Below are 21,446 nucleotides of genomic sequence, written 5' to 3'. Positions count from 1 at the left end.
ATTATTCACTCGATTTCTCATGTAGCAATTTTCTTAATTTACTGTAATTCAAAAACGAATAACCGTATATTATTTATAGATGGTTGTTTATATTAGAATTTTTTATACACAATACAATTTTTAAATAATATTGATTTAATTTGAACTGTTTATGGACATTTTAAATTTTTATAGTTTTTTTTCTATGAATGTCAATAAAATGTTCATTGTTGGGTAAAAAAGCTTGACAATGTAATACAAGGTTCTTAATACAGTCAACTCGCGATATAACGAATATCGATATAACGAAAATCTTGATATAACGAATAAAACTACCGGTCCCTTGAAAATATCGCGGTATAATATAATTTCGATGTAACGAACTTTCGATTTAACGAATTTTTTTCTCGGTCCCTTGAAATTCGTTATATCGCGAGTTGACTGTATATTGTTGCAATGACATTTGAAAAATATTAAAAATCAATTGTCACAATTTTTTTTTTATAAGCATTTAAAGTTCGAATTTTGAGAAAAAGCGTAAAAATTACAAAAATGTGCAAATTATTTTGAGTTAAAAATTCCTAAAAAATTTTCTTTTTAAATCTAATATTTTAAAATTCCTTATAAGGCTATCTACCTTTATAAAAAAAATATATTATTATTTTATTATATTGGATATTCACTCGATTCCGCATATTATTGTAGCAATTTGATGTAATTAAAAAACGAATAACCGTACCTTTAGACACTTGAGATTTATATCATGTTATTTTTATAAATTCCTATACTTGATAAAAATTTTAAATTGTTTTGATTTGTTTACAAACAGTTTCAAATTTAAATTTTTTAAATTTTTTTTTTTTATAAATATCAAAAAATTTTATTTTTTAGGTAAAAAGGTTGAACATTTAGTACAAGGCTCTTCATATAGGTATTGTTTAAACAGCAGTTAAAAAATAATAAAAATACATAGGCTAAATTTTTTATTATAAGCATTTAAAGTTCGATTTTTGACAGCTTTTATCAAATTTAAAATTTAAAAATGAGTTTGTAGTTAAAAATTTATAAAATGTTCAACTTGTATAGCTAAGAATTGAAAACTTACGACAAGGTTCCAAATAGGTTATTCTGTAACCAAAAAATCTCAAAAATATAAAACACAGTTTTTTTATAGTTATTTTGTGTTCAAATTCGGAGAAAATTACATAAGTATTAAATAACCAAGAATAACGATTTCAGTTAAGTGTTTTGTTGTAATTTTATAATATTAATTTTAAATATAATATGAAATATCCACACTGACAAATCGTCACCGCTCTGAATCGTTTTTTGTATACAATGATATTATGTTATTCAATTCAAATTTAATATCATCCATTATACAGTGACCCACTTGTAACCTACTATACAGCAGAGCGACATCCACTTACTCGCCTTTTTTCATATTAACACATCCAATTATGGTGACGTGGTACATTCAAAATCTATTGTAATAGCTCAATAAAATCTCTGATTTTTAATTTGAAGTATTATTTTGTTACGTATTTATTTTGATTAATATTATATATTCCGATATTTATCAATGTATAAATTATTAATGACTACGTGTGTGGTCTGGTTCCATAACCCGTGGCATAGTTTCAGTTTTATATGGTATATTAACAATAAGTTGTCCTTAATCAATATAAGTTATAATCTTATAGGTATATATAACGAAATTTCGTGATAGTTTTGCCGTGTCATAAGGTTTGTCCGGGTAAAAATCCTCGCGCAAAGTATTTTTTTTTCGTTTTTTTCTAATCTAATTATTTGTAATTATGAAACTAAATTAATAATTAATTATTTAGTATGTTTTTTTTGTCGAGTGTTATTACTGAATCAAGTTAAGTTTTAATTTTGGTAATAACTAATAATAATATTAATATTGTTTTAATTTTTGAAAATATCATATTTTTTCAATCAATTATGTATTGGGGTTATCTATGATTTTTTTTTTGTTAACCTCATTTATATAATATTATATTATATATATATTTAAATTATCATTATATATAGTATAACTATTAACTATATTATAATTAAGTTTTATCAGAAAAATATAATAAAAACTTTAGTATCTAAGAATTTGATTAGAGGCTGAAAAATACAAAGGTACCCACTGGTACCCATGTGTTCGGGAAATTTTCTCAACGAGAATTTTAAGTACTTACTATAGAATGTATTAATTAATTTTATAATATATTTATATTAAGAATAATAATAATTTATTTCGGCTACGGGTTTTTTAAGGTAAATGTAGAATTAACAAAGGGTAAAGGTTCAATTATTTTGACCTATAACCAAAAAAATAAAACTTTCAAGTTACAGCTTGACCAATTAACGAAGTATGAAAATATTAAACTACCTATATACAAGACGTGTACTATACTGTCTATACCGTCCATACTTTATAGTACCTGTATAATGTATAATTTATACTTCTTCAATAATTTTCAAATATGTAGATAATCTGATTTGGTTCATTATATTGTATACATAATATTATACACTTATTCTTATCAAAATATTTAATAATATAAATATATTAAAGATCTATTATCTGAATTGTATAACATTAGATAACAGAATCAGCTTAAATCGTTTTCCAAAATAACATATCTCGTTTTTTCTCTTATTTAAAAACAATATTTTATTACTAAAATATAATATTTAAAACATTAAAAAAACTATTTGTCGAGCTATTTGTATTATGCAATGGCCAATAGATAATATACGTTATGACCTGTGACGAAAATATGTGGTTTATTAGATGTTTTTTATTACAACTCTGAACTCTTAGCTAGTAAAATAAAATAGTATAGCTCAACATTACAGACTGTCTAAACGTCATTATATTTTAAGTGTTTTATTATTGTTGTAATGTATAGACCTTGGTTGAAATTGATAAATATAAGCACGATCAAATACAATTTTTTCAATTGTGTATGTATTAAATTAAGATAATGAAACAATTTAATTTATCCAAAGTATACTAATTAATTATTTTTACCTACTGTAGTAGATGAATAAAAATTTCAGAGTCAATAGGTATACCTACATCAAACTCCTATGATAAGAAAAAACACGTTTTTAGGTTTATTATTATTCATTTTTCATTAAATTATAACTTTAGGAGAATGTAAACTCACGATATTATAATCTATGACAAATTACTTTTTAATTTCACAAACAATCATAGGTATACAATATAGTAGGTATTGTATTTAGTATTTTAATTTTGCGATGTGTTAACTGTATCTTCGTAAAGAAAGTTGGTACCAGTGTTCGGGTAGGTAATGCATTTTAGGTAGTCTAGGACATGTTGGACGAGTAGCCCTATATGGATCGAACTGTAGAGACGTTACCTACCGGGTCGTTTAACTTTTAAACAATAATATTGTTATATCGTATAATGTTGATAAACTTAAACTTAGCTTAAATACTTTAAAAATCTCATGATATGTATTATTTTAAAAATTATAAAAATCTTTACTTTATTTTGTTTGATTTGAACAAAATTAATATAATATATAAAGTTAGGTAACCTTATAGAAATATAATATAGTTATTATTAGTGAGTATTTAACTTAGCTTTTCCCATAGGGATATTAAAAGGGTTTTAGTACCTATATGACTTACACCACCTTAAAATAATCAATCTTTGTGACATTAAATTATATACCCACCAACCCATCATAATATACAGAGTGTCGCAATGTTATTGCCCTCAGATACATACACCAGCTCTCCAACTATGGGTTCATCGATCTGATTTCTGCCCAAACATTAAAATTTGTATAAATTAATTTAGTTAATATGGTTAATGTGAATTAATAATTCTACTTATAAAGAATTTACATAAATTGAACACCTCAGAGTTTTAAATAACACGTACCTATAGATAATAATTTTTATAATTTAGTTTGGGTAAACAAAATAATTACTTTGAATTATAAAAAAATTAGCTCTTGAACACAAAATTAAATAGAAGAAAATATCAACGAAACAACACGCGGTGAGACATTTTTATATTATATTATTATACATCATATTATGGGTAATACTCGATGATATTAAATTCCATTTCTACTTATACTATGTAATTTTTATTAACTTCTAATATATGTTAGTTATCGTGTAAAAGATTATTTGACTCGTTAAACATGGTTGGTTTTACTATTCTTGAAACTAATAAAATCATATCAGCTTACATATTATATATCACGTTCTCTATGCTTATTTAAAAAATTATAGAACGTATCGTGTTTATACAATTGGGTTTTTTTCTATAAACTTATAGTGTACTAGCTGATTCCGTGCACTTCGTTGGTTGTTAAATGTACCAACTCTATATGACTCAAACTTTGTTAAATTCGTTGTTTAATATTCGGTGTATGGTGTTCAAAATTTATCTTAACTTTTCCGTTACCCGGAATGAAAATTCTGATTCGCAGCAGTATCAGGTAAGCTATCTACCTGCGGTAGATCGCGGACCCCGTGCTATTGGTACGTAAGTGTATGATTTAACTTTAAAGTATCAAAGTTATACCAAGTTTGTCGTATTCCACCTATAGTGGATTAATATAATCAATTAACACAAAATCCTAACCTAGTTTGTACTAATATCAGATAAAAAAAAAAAAACAAATTTAACCATTTTCAAATTAGCCTGTCTTCTTCCCAGAGGTCTAATCTACACACAAACATGCTCGATTAACCAATAGCGACCAATATATAATGCACTGTTGCGCCATTGTTGTATTTTTTACATCCAGATTTTCTACTTTTCTGGTGTATTTTTATAAAATTTTCTTTCGTAAAAACCTTTTCCTGGCAATTACGAACATCTCTAAAAAAAAAATTGAGCCAAATCGGATCAGCCGTTCTCGATTGATGAGGTAACGACATTTTTTATATATATAAATTATAGGACTATAAGTTCAGGAGTATTAAAAAAGGTTATATATTGTACATTATAGATCAGAAACTCCTTAGCGTCTTTGGTTAAACCAATCGTGTTTTTATTCCTTGGTGTAATGTTAAAATATTTTAAACTCATTTTAAGGATAACTCAAATTGGCAATAATATTATGATGTTCATGAATGGTAGAAACGTGTTGATGAATATATATACATATCCCCATTTCGTTTGTGGCAACTAGGCCGGTCACGTAAAACGAGGTTTTTGTGTGAATACTTTCCCTGCGGGACAATAATAATATATACTATGGCCTATGGACTCTACCGTGCTTACTTTTAGATATAGAGCATTAAAAAAAAAAAAGGATAGTGTATATTGTCGTTGTATAGGTACCTACATTCGTCAAGGATTTCAGATGTGATTCGTTGGTAGAAAATTCATCTAATCCCTATTCCCTAAGCTGAGGAATTAGAATACCTATTAACCAAATCAGGTAACTTCGAGTGATGCATAAATACAAAATACAATATATATATATTAAAATGTTAAAATTGCAATCATTTGTATATTTATGAAAAAATATTCTCCTTAAAAATAACAACAATAAAAGAATTTAAAAATAATGTTTTAATATATTTATAGAAGGCTATATATGCCTACCTATAACCTATTCAATGTTTTAAGTATTATAAGTTTTTAATACAACCTTTTCATTTTACTCTTAGAATTTTACTATTAGGAGTATATAATTAGTTATCAATTCTAAGCACTACTAATATCAATTGTTAAAATTAAAATTGATTGTATACAACCAAAAAGAGAGTTACTCTAATACAATGCTAGAAACGTGAAAGTGAAGCTAATCAGTAAAATACTGCTGAAATAATATCTATCAACAACAGTATAATACTAGACACCTGATTTTCACTTGGAAAATAGTTAACAACTCTCTATAGTCTATATTCTATATTATGGTATAATTTTCATATAGGTACCTATTATGTAATTATGTTTTACTAATCGTTTAACGAACTTAATTTTTATACTGCAGATGTATACGAGTTATAAATAAATAAATAATTTCTATAGCAACTTTTATATTTTTATATATTTTTTAAAAATTATTGCCTACGTTTACTTTTTTCGGGTGTAATTATTTTAATTGTTTATCTATATATAATATTTATTTTTATTTTTTATATATAATATATATATATATAACACATTTTTCTATTTCAATAGCTTTAATGATTAACTTAAAAGAAACGCATTAATGATCATCTTTGTTTGTATACAAGGTCATTGTTTTGCCTAAAGTGTGCATAAATCGTTAAACCTAAATCAGAGTTTGAGGGGAAGAGAAGGGAAGGGGAGAAACAAGATGACGACCATATGGTGTGTTGTGAAATTCCTGGGCTACCTACATTTATTGTACCTGCCTGGCGCTATAAGCTACTTTCATCTGTTATGCATTTACATATACCAGAAATAAAATCCAAGTTTCCAAACTTCAACTCTTGAATTCGTTATTAATGATTATTGTAATAATAATAATTAAATTGTGAATTATGCGATATGCTATTAATTATAATAATACACAATACCTTATATTTTTCGACTCTTCTTATTGTTCTAAGTATTACATTGGTATAGGGCGATATTTTAGAATAATTTATTATTATGTAGTTTTGTATGTTACGGTAAAAGTAAATTAATATCGATAGAATCTAAATTGTAATAACTGTCCTTGCGCAGTGTCTGAATTGTGACTTGTACCAATTAATCTCGGTAAATTCTATGATATAAGAACTAGTACAATCAATTGGTGTGTCACCACGAATAATTTATTATAAGCAGTTTGTACTTTAAATAAAAAAATGGTAAATATTATTAGGATATATGTACCTATATAAATAATATTGTACCAAAAGTTCATAACATTATAAACACGTTTTGTTTTAAAATGACTTATGTGCTATAGATACCTATATGGCTATATATATTTGTATGTGATATGTATTGGTACATTTATTACTATTATTGTATGCTTACATTTAGTTCAGTTAATATGTAATTATAGTTGTAGGAACTTGTAGGATGTAGGAATATAATATTATTACATGCTGCAAATGCTGCAATTTATGTGAAACGACTATAGATGTCGCTGGTTGTTCTTGTTCGGGGTCCGCGTGGGTTTTGCGGTACTGTTACTAGTTGCCGCCGCTTGTACGTTGAAGTCCGTCGGTGGTTGTTCGTACCATATTATTATTTACGTAAAATCTGTATGTGTATTGTGTCTTTAGTATACCGTGTAGTGTTAAACGAACTATATTTCAATCAGTTTTTTCTATACAGTTTCTGTGCGTTGTTTTATTATTATAGTTCAAACGTAAGTGACCGCGGCTATAATTTACTGTTGTTGTTTTTCATATTTTATAAAATTTTAGGTACTTTGTTATATTTTTTTCGTTATTCGTATTAACTAATTATTTATATAATATACGATTATTACTTATTATAAATAATTATCATTAATACTTTATATTTCTATAATATATGAATTTTAAAACAACACTCGTTGCCTTAAATAACAATTATTAATTGCTTTTATATCTATTGGATTTATCAAATCACGTAAATAAGATTTATTATAACATTTATAGCTATTGTTTAATTTTGGAAAACTATTCTCCTTTAGCCATTTTATTTGGATTGATGATTTTAAATTTGATTTTGTTTTCTATTGCATGTGAAATAGTATGTCGATCTGATAATATATTTTATTTATTGTATGAATTTGATCATTCTTTACATATTGCAGTATGCGTTAACTAACTTCGTTCACATCTGGTTTGGTTTAATGGTAACAAATAACAATACTTTTTCAGTATATAAAGGCGGGAAAATAACACGTCCCTTCTGATTCTAATATTTTCCCCCCAGAAATTCTACCCTTCGTATACACCACGGATTGATATCATATAAACAAATGTGGGTGGTTTAATAGACCATGTATATTTGCAGTATTTGTGCTACCAGATTGTCCAATAAATTGTAATAAATTAGCCTATTTAATTTAATATTATCATTGATATTTGATCATACTATACCTATATAATAATGCTATTATATTTTTTCTTCATATTTTTCCGAAACTAATTTTTTTTAATATGAAAACTACATTTACATAAAATATGTTGGTTTACTATTTTTTTAAATATTGTTTACTGCGTCTATATTCAATACTTTATAGTTTAGTAATCGTCGTCTGCGTGCGGGTGTTCGAGATTATACGTGATTTCGTGTCAAAACATTCCTTTCCGTAATAGGCAAGGAATGTAATGTCAAGAACCTGCAGACTACTGTAAAACAAACGTACAAAATTATCTTTTAACCTATCATTCATCTTGGTCATATTTGTTATTTCATCTGGTTTCAAGGAAAAATTATTGAAGTTCAATATCACATAACGGAACTAGAGAAAAATATTAAATTATTTCATTTTCTATTATACTACAGGTACTATTTTAGTTTTTTGGATCTCGCAATTCCGTGGTTATTTGTCAATTATATAAAAAGTAGGTACCTATACTAAACGTTATTGCTAATAATGAATGTGCATAATATTCCTTACACGTCCTTATATACGTCTTACATAGCCTACATACTTGTTTACTCCAATTGTATCGACCTATAGTACAACAGTAGTAACTACTACGTACTATAATGACTCATTAAATTATATTTCTTCTATACGCGTTCATACAACAGTTTCTTTTAAAATTTCAACTATAACTTGTTATGAACTGTTTTGTATTTCATATTTTTAATATGTAATTAGGTATGAAAACAACCAAGTTAATAAACTGTATAGTTTTATAGATAGTTATAACTTATGACTTTAACAATAATATATACGTGTGTGTATACCGTATATGTATTTTTTATACACTGTTCTAATCAAAGTACATATTAATATCATCTAATACCTATACAACTTTATCTATGTAGTAAGTGCTTTGATAAATAAATACATAGTTAATAATTACCAGTTGTTGATAAATAATGATATCATTATATTCAAGAGTCCCTATATGTTTTGTATTCTATAATAGGTCACGAAATCGCCCTATTGTGCCACTATTGAGCGCATGCTTTTAAACTATTTTTACCACTAAAATATTTGTCTTCATTTTACATAATTACCTATAATGTATGTTGTATGTTAGTTCTCTTCTTATTTCGTCCATATATTGTTTATACATATAGTTCAAACGAGTCAAACGGATGTATTTTGTTTGAACATTTGATCATCATGTCTGATGTACGAAACAGTTTATGGGCACATCCACCCTTACCACCTGGCAAACGAATATTAGATCGTTCAAGCTCTGAAGACAGAAAATCAACTTTTGGATTTATGCGAAAATTTCCATCCGTCCGCCGAAATACCAAAAAAGAGAGCATGATGGATACAACTTATGAGAGTTTTGACAGTCTATTCGAAGACAACGATATCGTTTTAGTCGAAACCGAATATGTTGAAGATTCCAGTAAGATCAGAAGACCATTTACGTCAATGTTCAGAAGCCGATCTGATGGAAATTTAGCTGGGTCTTCAATAAGTGGTTCGATTTTGTCTCATGAGTCTACAGAACCAAAGGGGTTTACCAAGTATCTGAGAGCGCTGAGTGGAAGTTGGAAAAATTTATTGAATAGTAAGTGAATAAAGAACAAGAATAAAAAAAAAAACAATAGAATATAATAGATTCTTCTAGTTTTTGGAATTCGATATAATGGTATAATATAATATATTATGTTAACCTGTACTAACGTCGAATGTCAATTGAATAGTTCAAACGAACATTTCACCAGGTATAATATTATATAATGTACACGTAGGTACCTACGATTTAAATAATGTACCCGGACGTACAACACTTATTCAAATCAAATGAATTAAACTTGAGAACTCAACTGAAAACAAAAAAATTATTCCTGGTTCGATTATACGGAATAGGCTATAATAATAATTCATAATATTATTGTATTTAATCGTGTGTGCCCATTGTCCAAACATACTTTTGTTTCCGTCTTTTCTGTTCCCCTAGTATCAACCAAGCAATCATTTTAATTGTGTTTAGTAGGCTACACATATTATTTTAATATACGACTTCAGATCATTGAATACAGCGTTGGTGTTGTCATTAAAAATAAATTAATAATAGTTTCAACACTTTTTTACCATAATAGTATATTCTAATGACTCAGTTGTCAGTAATCAATATAATTACCGTCGTGTTTTGATTACTAAATATATGAATAATCATAATAATATTATGTTCTTGTACCGAATATTAAAATCCTGAAAACTCATGATGAATTTTTACATTTTTCTTTCTAATAATATTTAAAATATTTATAACTTAAATCTATTTATTTTACTCGGGTTGTGAAGAAATAAAAACTAGTTATTTGATTTAGATATTTTTACGACACGCATACAAATACAAATATAATCTAATACAATTTCTTTAGAATTTATTGAATATTATTGATATTATTGTTAAAGCAACAGTTCAATGGCATTATTTAGATTGTAAAATGTTTTCAATAATTATAATGGTCATTAATACCTAACTTAAATGTAATTTATTTTAATGAGTCTAATAATTGTACATTAATAATTATTATAAAATTGAAAATGATACACTTGCTGCGTGTGTTTACATAATATACGATTAGAAGCGTATGATTACTATGATTATTATAATTCATGAATCTTTTGGTGTCCAGTACCTGATCTTGGTGTAGCTTAATTCTCTTAAATTGTAGTTAATATTAAGAGGACGGTCACACCCGCGTTTGCTGGTTTAAACTCGTTTGAAAATTAAAAACCGTAAAAGACCGACGTGTAGAATATGTTCTTTATGTTCTCCGCCTTTAAATTCGATAATAGAACAATTCATTCTAATATTAAAACTAAATTTGTTCTTCTGGACGAAAATTTGCAATGTTGTACGTTTGTAAATGGAAATATCATATGCGGATGTGACGTCCCCTTAAGAATATAATTTATACGTTTTCATATTTTGTCTCCATTTCTAATTGTCTAGAAAATAAAAATGTGCATAATTAATTTAAAATTATATTTTTCTAAATTAAAATAAAGTAAGTATAAGTATTGTAAATTTAAATACGCATCTGTTTATTTATGTACATAGTTAAAATTATTGATAATTTTTTAGAAATGCTAATTAAAACTGTTTTGCGATCAAAACATCTAAATTAGCATTGTTTGATATCGACCAATCTTGGTGTTATTGCTAAAAACAATCATTAAAAAAAATGATTAACTGTCTTAATATTTTCTAATATACACTTTAGTACGTTTTAATTTATACACTTAACATTTTAAATTACCAATTCACTTTTCAAAATAATTCTCATTATCACTAGATTTAAATGTACTTAATCTTAAATCATATTTGGCCACAGACTTTTTATATAGATGTTTGATAATACCTACCTATATTTCACTATTTCAGGTACTTGATTTATATGAATAACTTGAGTCAGATATAATATATACCTATATACATTAACCTCGATATTAACTAAATTATTCCTTAATTAACGAAATGTTTTATTTGAAAACCGTTAATCACTATAATATAATATTTGTACTCTATAGTATGTATTAGGTATTCTATAGTTTATTATAATATACAATACATTATTAACATTTCCGTTGCCTTATTTTTGATTGGTTATTGCTTTAATATAAGTACCTATATTACGGAGCAATATTATGACTATACTACATTAATATTAAACATTTACCTTATTTTTATTTACTTTACGTGGGTCTTGTATAAAATAGGTTGTATTTTTATTTATTATTCAATTTATCAGTATAAAAAATATGTTATTTTAGATTCAACATTTAACGAATATACTTTACATATGGAGCGTTTTTGGTTTCATAAGTAGAGGTAATACATTTTTATTGAGCATCTACTTACCACGTGTCACCCTTCATTTTAAAACCAAAATTAACATCTGTTTTGTATAATGTTAAACGCAGGATACTGTTATGGATGTATACTAAAAGTTTAAGATCTTGTCTCTTATCAAACATTCATAGTTACCATATTATAATTTATATTTATAGATTTTTAACGTAATATAACCGGATCGTTAAAAATACTATTTAAATAGTATTCAAAGTATTCATTTAATATGCTGATTGCTTAGGATTTTATCGCTTAAAGAGTTTTCCACAACTTTATACGTTTTTTTAGTTTCATAGAGTTAGTTATTATTTTGCAATAGTGCATATTACAATTTAGCAGACTTCAATATAAAAAAAAAAAATATTGACAGAGTATTATATATTGCTTCCCACGTATGTTTTTTGTTCTTTTACAAAGGTGCAACACCTACATTTTAGTTGTATTCGCAACCACGCAAATTTCCAATTTAAGAAAACTGGTTTGGTATATTATATATTATATTATACTATATATAGGTCTTGCATATGTTCAAATCTGTTCAAAAAAATAAATCAAGGTCATTAAACATAGTAGTTAAGTGTTATTTTCAAAAATATGTCTATCTAATAGATCTATCCATTTATTATAATTTTGAATTACAATACTTTTCTACCTACTTATAGTTACGCAAAATATAAATTATAATATGTTATATTATAAAGAAAATGTATTTATTAATACAAAATGTATTCCTAGCGATCTAATAGTGTTAGAACACATGTCCGTTTTTCTTTTCGACAAAAATTAGGTACTTACTGTTTATATTTAAATGTTGTTTATGTTTAGTCGTAGAAGCTGTAGATAAATTTACGTAGAATTAATATAATGTAAACGAAAAATAATAAATAGAATATTAAGCATGTATAAAACACTGTAATGCAGTTATTTTAAAGATAAATATTAAATTGTGTAATTTCAAACCAAAGATTAATTAATATAATAGTCATAAAACAGTTAATGATTATTATTGATAAGTATAATAATTTTTCTAAATACAGTGAAATAACATTATTGTTGAAGTTCATCCATATAAATAAATCAAGGTTTTTTTGCTTATGTGAATAGTGATTTTTCCATCCTTGAACTACCCTCCAAAAGCTTTTGACTTCGTTCTATGAGGCTCGACAACATAACTCCCCCTGACAAGCGCTTGAGTTTCAAATAAGTAGTAGCTGGCTTTTGTAAAATCAGAGCCATTGTTTAATAGGACGCTGAACCTTTTAAAATCTTTTATGACTTTAGTAGATATATATATGGAATATTATGTGTTATTATAAAATGTATTTTATAAAAAAATATTTTTTACTAAACTTATTTGATGTACTGATGTTACAGTTAGCAGTATGAACAAAACTCAGAAAAATGTTCCTCAAGTAAAGAAAGTCCCTCCACCAGCCATTCCGGATTCAGTTGCATGCCGACATTCGGGTAGTAGCTTTGGATCAACAGGATATAGTAGCTCCAGCGATGACGCATTTCTAGATCCAAATACTTGTATCAAACCAGGTAAAATTGATGAAAATAATGATATTTCTTGTATATTAACCTATAATTTATTTGTTTGGATACCTTAGGACTACTTTACATATCATTTTATGAAAACTGATCATATTATACAACAAATATGCTCTAAAAGTTTCTTAATACTCTATCCCTATGTACAGATTAAGCATTCAATGCATGTGGTACCTACTTAAGAGTATGTCAGCGCACACATTCGTTTACAATCTCTGCAACATAGCAAATGTGCGTTCAGCAGAACTAAACTTGTGTCGTTAGCTTTAGTTTTAGTGTAAATTGACCTATTATCAAACTCTAAGTTAAAAACGTTATTTGTGTTTGTGCGTTGACGTTTTTACGATATTTCAATTTTTATACAAGTTATAAGTATGTAAAATATTATAATTTAAAAACGCTTTAAAATTTAAATATTTTAATAAAGTCAACATACAAACACGGATAATATTCTTAAATATAAGTTTTGTAAAAGGTAAATTCACTCTAATACTAAAGCTAGCAGTATAAAGTTAGTTCTAGTGAAATCCTAATTTCTAAACTTTCTTATAATTCTTAGCAAATTGCAAAAAAGAGGTGAAACTTTGATGAATTTATTAAAAAAAAAAAAAAAAAAAATTATAATAATAATAAGAATAACCTAATAGGATACAAAAACCAGGTGTTTGCCATTCGCTTGTTCACCTCTGCTCAGCATTACTAGTATGTTGTAAGAAATCATTGCATTAAAAATCACATTCTGTTAAGATATTATGCTTTTCCTTACTTGTTTATTATATAATTTGTAATATCGCTTTTCAGATTTAAATACAAGGTTACTCTAACTTTGTATAATTAAAAAAAAATGTACGGACAATTTTTTTATGTGCCTTAAGGCGTACTGTTAAAAGTTACACCATGACAAGACATGTTAACAACATTATTAAAAGAAAAACTGTATTTTGAAAAATCTATTAAATAAAAAAACGAGCACTGAAATTACTTAAAAACAGTATACATAAAAGTACTGTAATTAGCCGAGTTTTAGTCAGGAACATTGATGATCTACCATTAATTTTAAACTAAACATAATGGCATATTTTTATATGTTTAAGTAAATTATATTCTGCATATATTTACATTTTTTTGTGACCCATGACCAAAATAATTATTTAACATTTTTTAACTAATATATTTTGAAATTAAGAATAATTTATTTTGTAACACTAGATATCTACGATGGATCAGATACTTATTGTCCAATTGGAAATAAATCACCATCGTCACAATTCAACCATCCAGCTTTCACATTTCCAGGATCTACTTCGGTAAATAAAATCAATATTTCAATTTAATTTGTAACCTTCAATTTGCATTTATATAAATATTTGTTTTGTGCTTAGTATTCTCACCCCAGTGGAAATATGAAGATGTATTACCATCAATTGTCACTTCAGGAAGATCAAGGAATTGATATGACCCAAAGTCCTGGTCGTGATAGTCCTGGTTCATCTGGTTCTGGTTCAGGATCTCGTCACTCAACGGCAAGTTTAGATAGTGGTCGTGCTTCAGGGTGTCATCTCCGAGGAAACACTCATTGGCATCCAGAACTTAGTCCGTCTACTAGGGTGGAAAGACTTCTAAATCAAGGGGTTCCAGTATGTATTTGATTTGAATAAAGTATTAATGTTGATATTAATTTGGATTTATTCATAGGATAAAGATATAATGTACAGTTGGTTAGTTGATCTACATCTAGAAGAATATTTACCATTGTTTATATCTGCTGGATATGATATGAGAACAGTTTCAAAAATGACACCAGAAGTAAGTTAATTTATATATTTCATTTTTAAAACTTTTAAAAGTTAAAAATACCAAATGGCAGTATAATATTTTTGAAACACCTATTGAATATAATAATATGATGTCAGTAATACAAATAGTATATTTATTTATTTTATTTTATTTTCTTCATTTATATAAAGTTACAAATAATAATTTCATTTCATTTTAACTCTTAATAATTTTTAATAAAATTTTAAAATAATTCGCTTCAATAAATTAAATTTAAATAGATGCATTATGTAATGTTAGAAGCAATAAAAAGTAATTAGAAAATATAGTTAATAGATTAATCCATCATTGTTTCTAAATAATTGATTTAACACAATAGAACATTTAATTACCTACATACTTATTTTATTTTTATTTTTAATTTATAGGATTTAACTGCTATTGGTGTAAAGAAACCTAATCATAGAAAGAAATTAAAAGCAGAAATCGGCTTATTAAATATATCTGATGGATTATTAGACTACATTCCTGTAAGTATTGTTTATTGTACATTTGTGCTTTATTTGTTTTATTATTAATATTGTGAATGAAATTATTTAGGGATCATTAGATGAATGGCTTAGATTACTAAGACTTGAAGAATATGGATCAGCGTTAGAAGCTCAAGGTTATTCTACAATAGATGATGTAACTCAGTTGACATGGGAAGACTTAGAAGATATTGGAATAGTTAAACTTGGGCATCAAAAAAGATTATTACTAGCAATTAAACGAGTAAAGGATATTAAGGCTGGAAAATCATTTGTTCCTCATTCTCCATATATTATTCAAACTCAAGTGAGTAAAAATTATAAATCAAAAATATTGATGTTAAAATATTTCTAAATGTAAAAAAAAATCAACTTAATTTATATATATAGAAAAAAAAACACCAACGATTTCTATTCAACTTCAAATTATTTAAAAATATTTTATTTTTATTAAGCAGTTAGTTATATCACTATGTATCCATCCACACAAATTTTACCATTATTTAGTAATTTTGTAGCTCTTATAAAATAAAAACAATTATTTATTTTTCACTAAAAATATTTATATTGAACATTTTACTAATATCATTGTTCTAGTTAGTTTGTATGTTATATTTTTTCTGAGAATATTTAAATTTGTCAACACTTAATGGGTTGATATTATTAAAAATGAATTACAACTATCAAATTTAAAATATTTAATAAGCTGTGTCTATTCATATACCTAATAACTTCTTATAAAAACATTTTTTGCCCGATTAAATGTTCTTAAATATAAGTAGGTATTTGGAATATTGATTTGTTTTATTTTTAATAATGTAAACACTGCATTGCATATCCTATTTTTGTTTTATAATTTGATTAATTTCCCTTAGATTTTTATTTTCTTATACAATTTTAGTGGCCAAACTTTTTTTAATTTTATTTATATAGTAAACAATGTGGCACTATGAATTATGAAAATAGGGATGTAAGTACTACAAACTATTGCTCGTTTCTTTGAATTTTGTTTCTTGTAAAAGCATGGTTGTGAATATTAAATTTGCATGTGTACCTTTTTATTTTTTACAATGCTTTCAATTTGCATTCATTTTTATTCAAACCGTATATTGCATCCAAAAGGCCTGCATCGAGTCGCCATTAAGCATTGTAAGCAGCAGTTCTGGATGTGGAACGAGTATCACTAACATAAGTTGCGGTACGGGCAGTGTTGAACTTGATTTGCCACGTGTTCATGCCACGTATCACAGCTTTCATCAACCTTGGGAATTAGAGAGTAGCAAACAACTATATTGCCAAACAGATATTGTTCCCATCAAGGTATACATCTATTTTATAAATTATAATTTGCTATCATCATGTCTTGTTGCTTTTTTTATCAAATTCTGAGCTTTTGTCAATTTACTAAGTCCCCTAGACCTACTCCGGATTCGAACTGGACACTCGAATTTCAGGAATCGGTAAAGAATTATTATTTCCCCCTTTGATTTTTTCTAAATTATATTTCAAGTCAAATGTTTATTTATTAATATTAAATATAACTTTAGCTTAGAGGAACACATCGTGGCAAATCATTGGAAAGTTTACATGAAAATATAAATTCAACGACTGGAGGTACAAGTAGCTTTGTTGGTCCTCCGCAATGGAGACATCAGCAAAAAAGTTTTGAAGATGGTGATTTAACACCAACAAATGAAACATCTATTCTTCATGAGTGTGGTGGTACACTACCTAGACCAAGAGGACTAGTTAAGCCAAGATTAATAGCTAAAGTCCCTGCTTTATTAACTCAACAAAATATGTAAGATCAAAAAATTATACTAAATTGTTTTTCCAATTATTCACTTAAATAAAATATGTATTTTTGTTTTCAGAGAAGACTGTTCAGGATTAAATACATTGAAACGTAGACCCCCATCGCCACCTAAACGTCAACAGTCTTGTGAAGATAATAAAAAGTGTCATCAAGTAACTGTTGTTGCTGATCTACATTGTATTCCAACATTACAATCTAAATCTTTAGGCAAATGGACTACAGACAATATGTCTCCTAAACATAACCTAGAGGATCATATTGGATCAAATGCAAGCTTTAAAGTAAAATATTTATCATTTAAATACAATGTGTAAATATAAAATTATAAATAAACACTGTATTATAGTCAAATTCAAGTACTGAATCAGATACTATTCCATTTGCCAATGAAAATGCTGGCACAATTAAACAGAGAACTATCAGATCTACAAATGGTTAGTCTATAATTTTATTTGTTATGTTTAAAAGAATATAATATTTGTGTTTGATTTTAGAATTAATTCAACCTATGCTAGCTGAAGGATCTCATTATACAACTTCAAGTTATTCAATGCACTCAACAACAAGTCAATTTTCGTTAATGCCTCCAAGGTAAAAACAAATATTTGATACTTTATAATTTTTATATATTATAACTGAAAAACCAACAAATGTAATTAACTGTGTAATAACTTAAGTTCCCCGATAGATATTTTAACATTTTGCATATTTAATAATTATAATTGATGCTATGAGCTGTTTGATTTTTGAACCAAACCAAACTTAAGGTGTTTTATATGGTTACAAAAATAAACAGAAAATTGTAGATATTCAAACCAAATAAAATGCCAAATAGTTTGGTTTGAATAATATTATTTTTTTTATTTATGGTTTGAGTTAGGTACAAAATTAAAATAGGTTTGTCCAGTTTGAGTTTGTTAAATTTGAAAAAAGTTTGGTTTGGGTTAGGCTCTTTCTTAAATCTCTGGGTAGGTAGCATCACTAAATTGTTATTATTAATAATGAGATTTTAACATGACCATTATTATATTTCAACTATTACAGTATGGCCTAATCACTAATAAGTAATAATTATTAATAATAATAATACATTTAGATCCTACATTTTTCATTGTTAGTTATATTTGTGAGTTTTTCTATTATAAAATGTTAGTTAATACATATAAACATTGATTTATATACAAAATATAATTTATATGTAATTTTTATCTTATATTTTTATGACAGTGGAAAAAAAGAGCCAGCAGATGTACTCAATGACATTGGAAATATGTTAGCCAATTTAACTGATGAATTAGATGCCATGTTAGAAGAAGAAAAAAGACAAGGTCTAAATGATTAAATTAATTAATTCTTTATAAGAATTAAGTTAATTGTACTTGCCTTAATTGTCAAAAAAAATTACATTTGTTCCATCCAATCAAAAAGAGACAATTTGTATGTTCCTTTTTTGTTTCTGTGAGTTTTAAGATTCAAATAGCAAAAAAAAAAATTTAATCTTATTTGTATCTTACTAAATCTGTCAATATTAGGATATAAAAAAGAAAACACCAATTGTAAATGTACTCACTCCTTGCTCTTATGTTTTAATTTAAAATTAGTTTACAATTTTAGCTGTATGGCTGATACTATCTTTATCTCACCTAAACATTATAAATTGATATGGATTGGAATCAGCCTTATGAATTTTAAATATTATTTTATTAACCGCAATTAACTATGGTATTACTCAAATTTATTTTTGAAATTTTAAAATTTAATATTATATAATTTCTATGCAACTAAAAAACTATATTTGTTACTATTAGTGTAGACATATCACCTTAAACGTCTTCCTGTTTTATAATTTTAATCGAAAATATAACTTGTTTTTAGAATTTAAAAAACTTTACCCAAGTTATATAGAGACATATTATATTATATTTCTAAATTATTATTTATAGGTAGCTATTTTAATTAGGTTACTAGTCAATCGTAGGTGACTTTATTTTAAAATTAAATATTGTATAAAATACTTTTAGAGACAACATATTTGACTGATTAGAGAGAGGTGCACACTGCACAGTTAGTAATCTTTGAACCATAAAGATTTATATTGTTTAAATAACCAGTGTCCATGGATAATATTTTATATCTGTTAGTATCAACATAAATGATTTAATGAACTTTGGTGAAGCTATCTATTTATTTGTATTAGTTAAAATGTAATTTTTTTACTCAAGTTGGGTAAACCAGGTTTTCACCACATGAGAATTTAATTTTGATTATTCTTTATGGGCATTTCCATTCCTTAGCAAAATAACTTTTATACTGTATGTACAAATAATAACTCAGCGATTAGCATTTTATATAAGATACACCGAGTAAAATCATATTCAGTGGTCCGTGTATACGGGGAAGTACATTGAGTTTGTAAATGTTATTTAATGATTACCTAAATAATATTTAGAATCTAAACATTTGTATATTATGGTAGTAGGTTTATAATATAAACTGAGAATAACAATTTTATTATATTTATATACTGGTAGATTTTTATACCACAAATTATTATGTACATTAATAAACAATTTTGAATAATATATTGTGTTCATCTCAATTTATTGGCCCTAACCAGGGGCATGCTCAGAAAATTTATGTGGTGGGGGGTGGGGGGGGTTCAAGTAAAATTGAAGAAGCTAGTCTTTTACCTAACGACCATTTTTTTTTTTTGTTTTTTAATCAACAATAAATTCAATTATTTATAGATTTAAATATTATATTGCTAATATGGAAACTATTATACTATTACTAATATACAATATACGCTCAAAAATTAAAGAACAAAATCTAGTTTTCTTGATTTTTTGCTTAATTCATTTAAAACTTCTTCTGCTATTAGTGGAATTTCTTTATGAACAGCTAACATAGCTAAGCCATTAAGTCGAGTCTAAAACCAAAAAAATGTTAAAAAAAATTGATACATTTTTATTTTAATATCCAGAAAATACCTCAATCATTGTGTTTCGTAGATAAGATTTCAATCTTTTTAGACAAGAAAAAGTTCTCCCGGGGGTGGATGTTGAAACAGGTAAAGTGCATAGAATTTTAAAATGTATATTGGGAAATATCTCTTTATCACACTGTCTCAACGCTTGAACTATACACCCCCACCCCCCCCCCTGAACACACCACTGGCCCTAACCTGTTGCACTTGATTGACTAAAGTGGATTAATATAAATTATAATACAATGAGATAGATGTTAAATTAAAATAATAATAGTTGATAATATCTATTGATGCGTTGGATAGGATAATTCAAAATATTTTTTTTACATATACAAATTAGATAATAAATTGAAATACAATAAAATTAATAAATTATAGGTTATAATAGTAATATGTGTATTTTTTAGTCAAAGGTACATAGTTATAAGTTTGAACTACTTTTCACCAATGGATTCAGACAATATGTTTGTGCTTGTTAGGGAACGCAGTTTGGAAGTAACGTTCAGAGTAAAATATACAATGAAAGAGTCAATGTTGCAAAGTCGTTACTCAATTACTTCCAGCCCCCAGGACAATGTTGGCACTTAAGTTTTAATTTTTAAACATAAAAGTCATGTTTGAAGAAGAAAATGTGTTGACCGTTGATGTTTCTGCATTCAATGCTAAGTAATGCATTGAGTAAATTTTCAAGTTCATCTCAATGTTAGTAGGTGTTAATAACTTACGTCATATCGACGAACCGCTAAAATAATAATGCAGTTAAGAGGATATTACACCGGCATTTGTTGTCTCCGTCTTACTAGCGTGCGTAACATAGCAAATTGTA

The 21,446-nt window shown here is 26.4% G+C and overlaps 1 protein-coding gene across 5 annotated transcripts in view; it reads left to right on the top strand.

Annotated features, from left to right (window-relative positions):
- LOC100159758 overlaps nt 1-20,213 on the top strand; it is a 28,553-nt gene extending 8,340 nt beyond the window's left edge. Inside the window, exons 1-15 of one of the 5 annotated variants that reach the window (XM_008180988.3) lie at nt 7,005-7,328; nt 9,209-9,657; nt 13,330-13,500; nt 14,719-14,816; nt 14,892-15,146; nt 15,205-15,315; nt 15,714-15,815; nt 15,886-16,122; nt 16,938-17,135; nt 17,225-17,275; nt 17,363-17,616; nt 17,690-17,912; nt 17,978-18,065; nt 18,126-18,222; nt 18,859-20,213. In XM_008180988.3, the coding sequence (XP_008179210.1) occupies nt 9,255-9,657; nt 13,330-13,500; nt 14,719-14,816; nt 14,892-15,146; nt 15,205-15,315; nt 15,714-15,815; nt 15,886-16,122; nt 16,938-17,135; nt 17,225-17,275; nt 17,363-17,616; nt 17,690-17,912; nt 17,978-18,065; nt 18,126-18,222; nt 18,859-18,973 (2,403 nt within the window). In that variant the 5' untranslated portion in view covers nt 7,005-7,328; nt 9,209-9,254 and the 3' untranslated portion in view covers nt 18,974-20,213. Of the gene's footprint in view, nt 1-7,004; nt 7,387-9,208; nt 9,658-13,329; nt 13,501-14,718; nt 14,817-14,891; nt 15,147-15,204; nt 15,316-15,713; nt 15,816-15,885; nt 16,123-16,937; nt 17,136-17,224; nt 17,276-17,362; nt 17,617-17,689; nt 17,913-17,977; nt 18,066-18,125; nt 18,223-18,858 lie in introns of those variants that run through there. The other 4 variants (XM_016801620.2, XM_008180978.3, XM_016801639.2 and 1 more) reach the window with 4 other exon arrangements.
- The last annotated feature ends 1,233 nt before the right edge of the window (nt 20,214-21,446 follow it).

The sequence above is a fragment of the Acyrthosiphon pisum genome, chromosome A1 (assembly GCF_005508785.2).
Source record: "Acyrthosiphon pisum isolate AL4f chromosome A1, pea_aphid_22Mar2018_4r6ur, whole genome shotgun sequence".
Lineage (NCBI taxonomy): Eukaryota > Metazoa > Arthropoda > Insecta > Hemiptera > Aphididae > Acyrthosiphon > Acyrthosiphon pisum.
The sequence above is the reverse complement of the archived record's forward strand: the minus strand, read 5'-3'. Positions and strand labels throughout refer to the sequence as shown.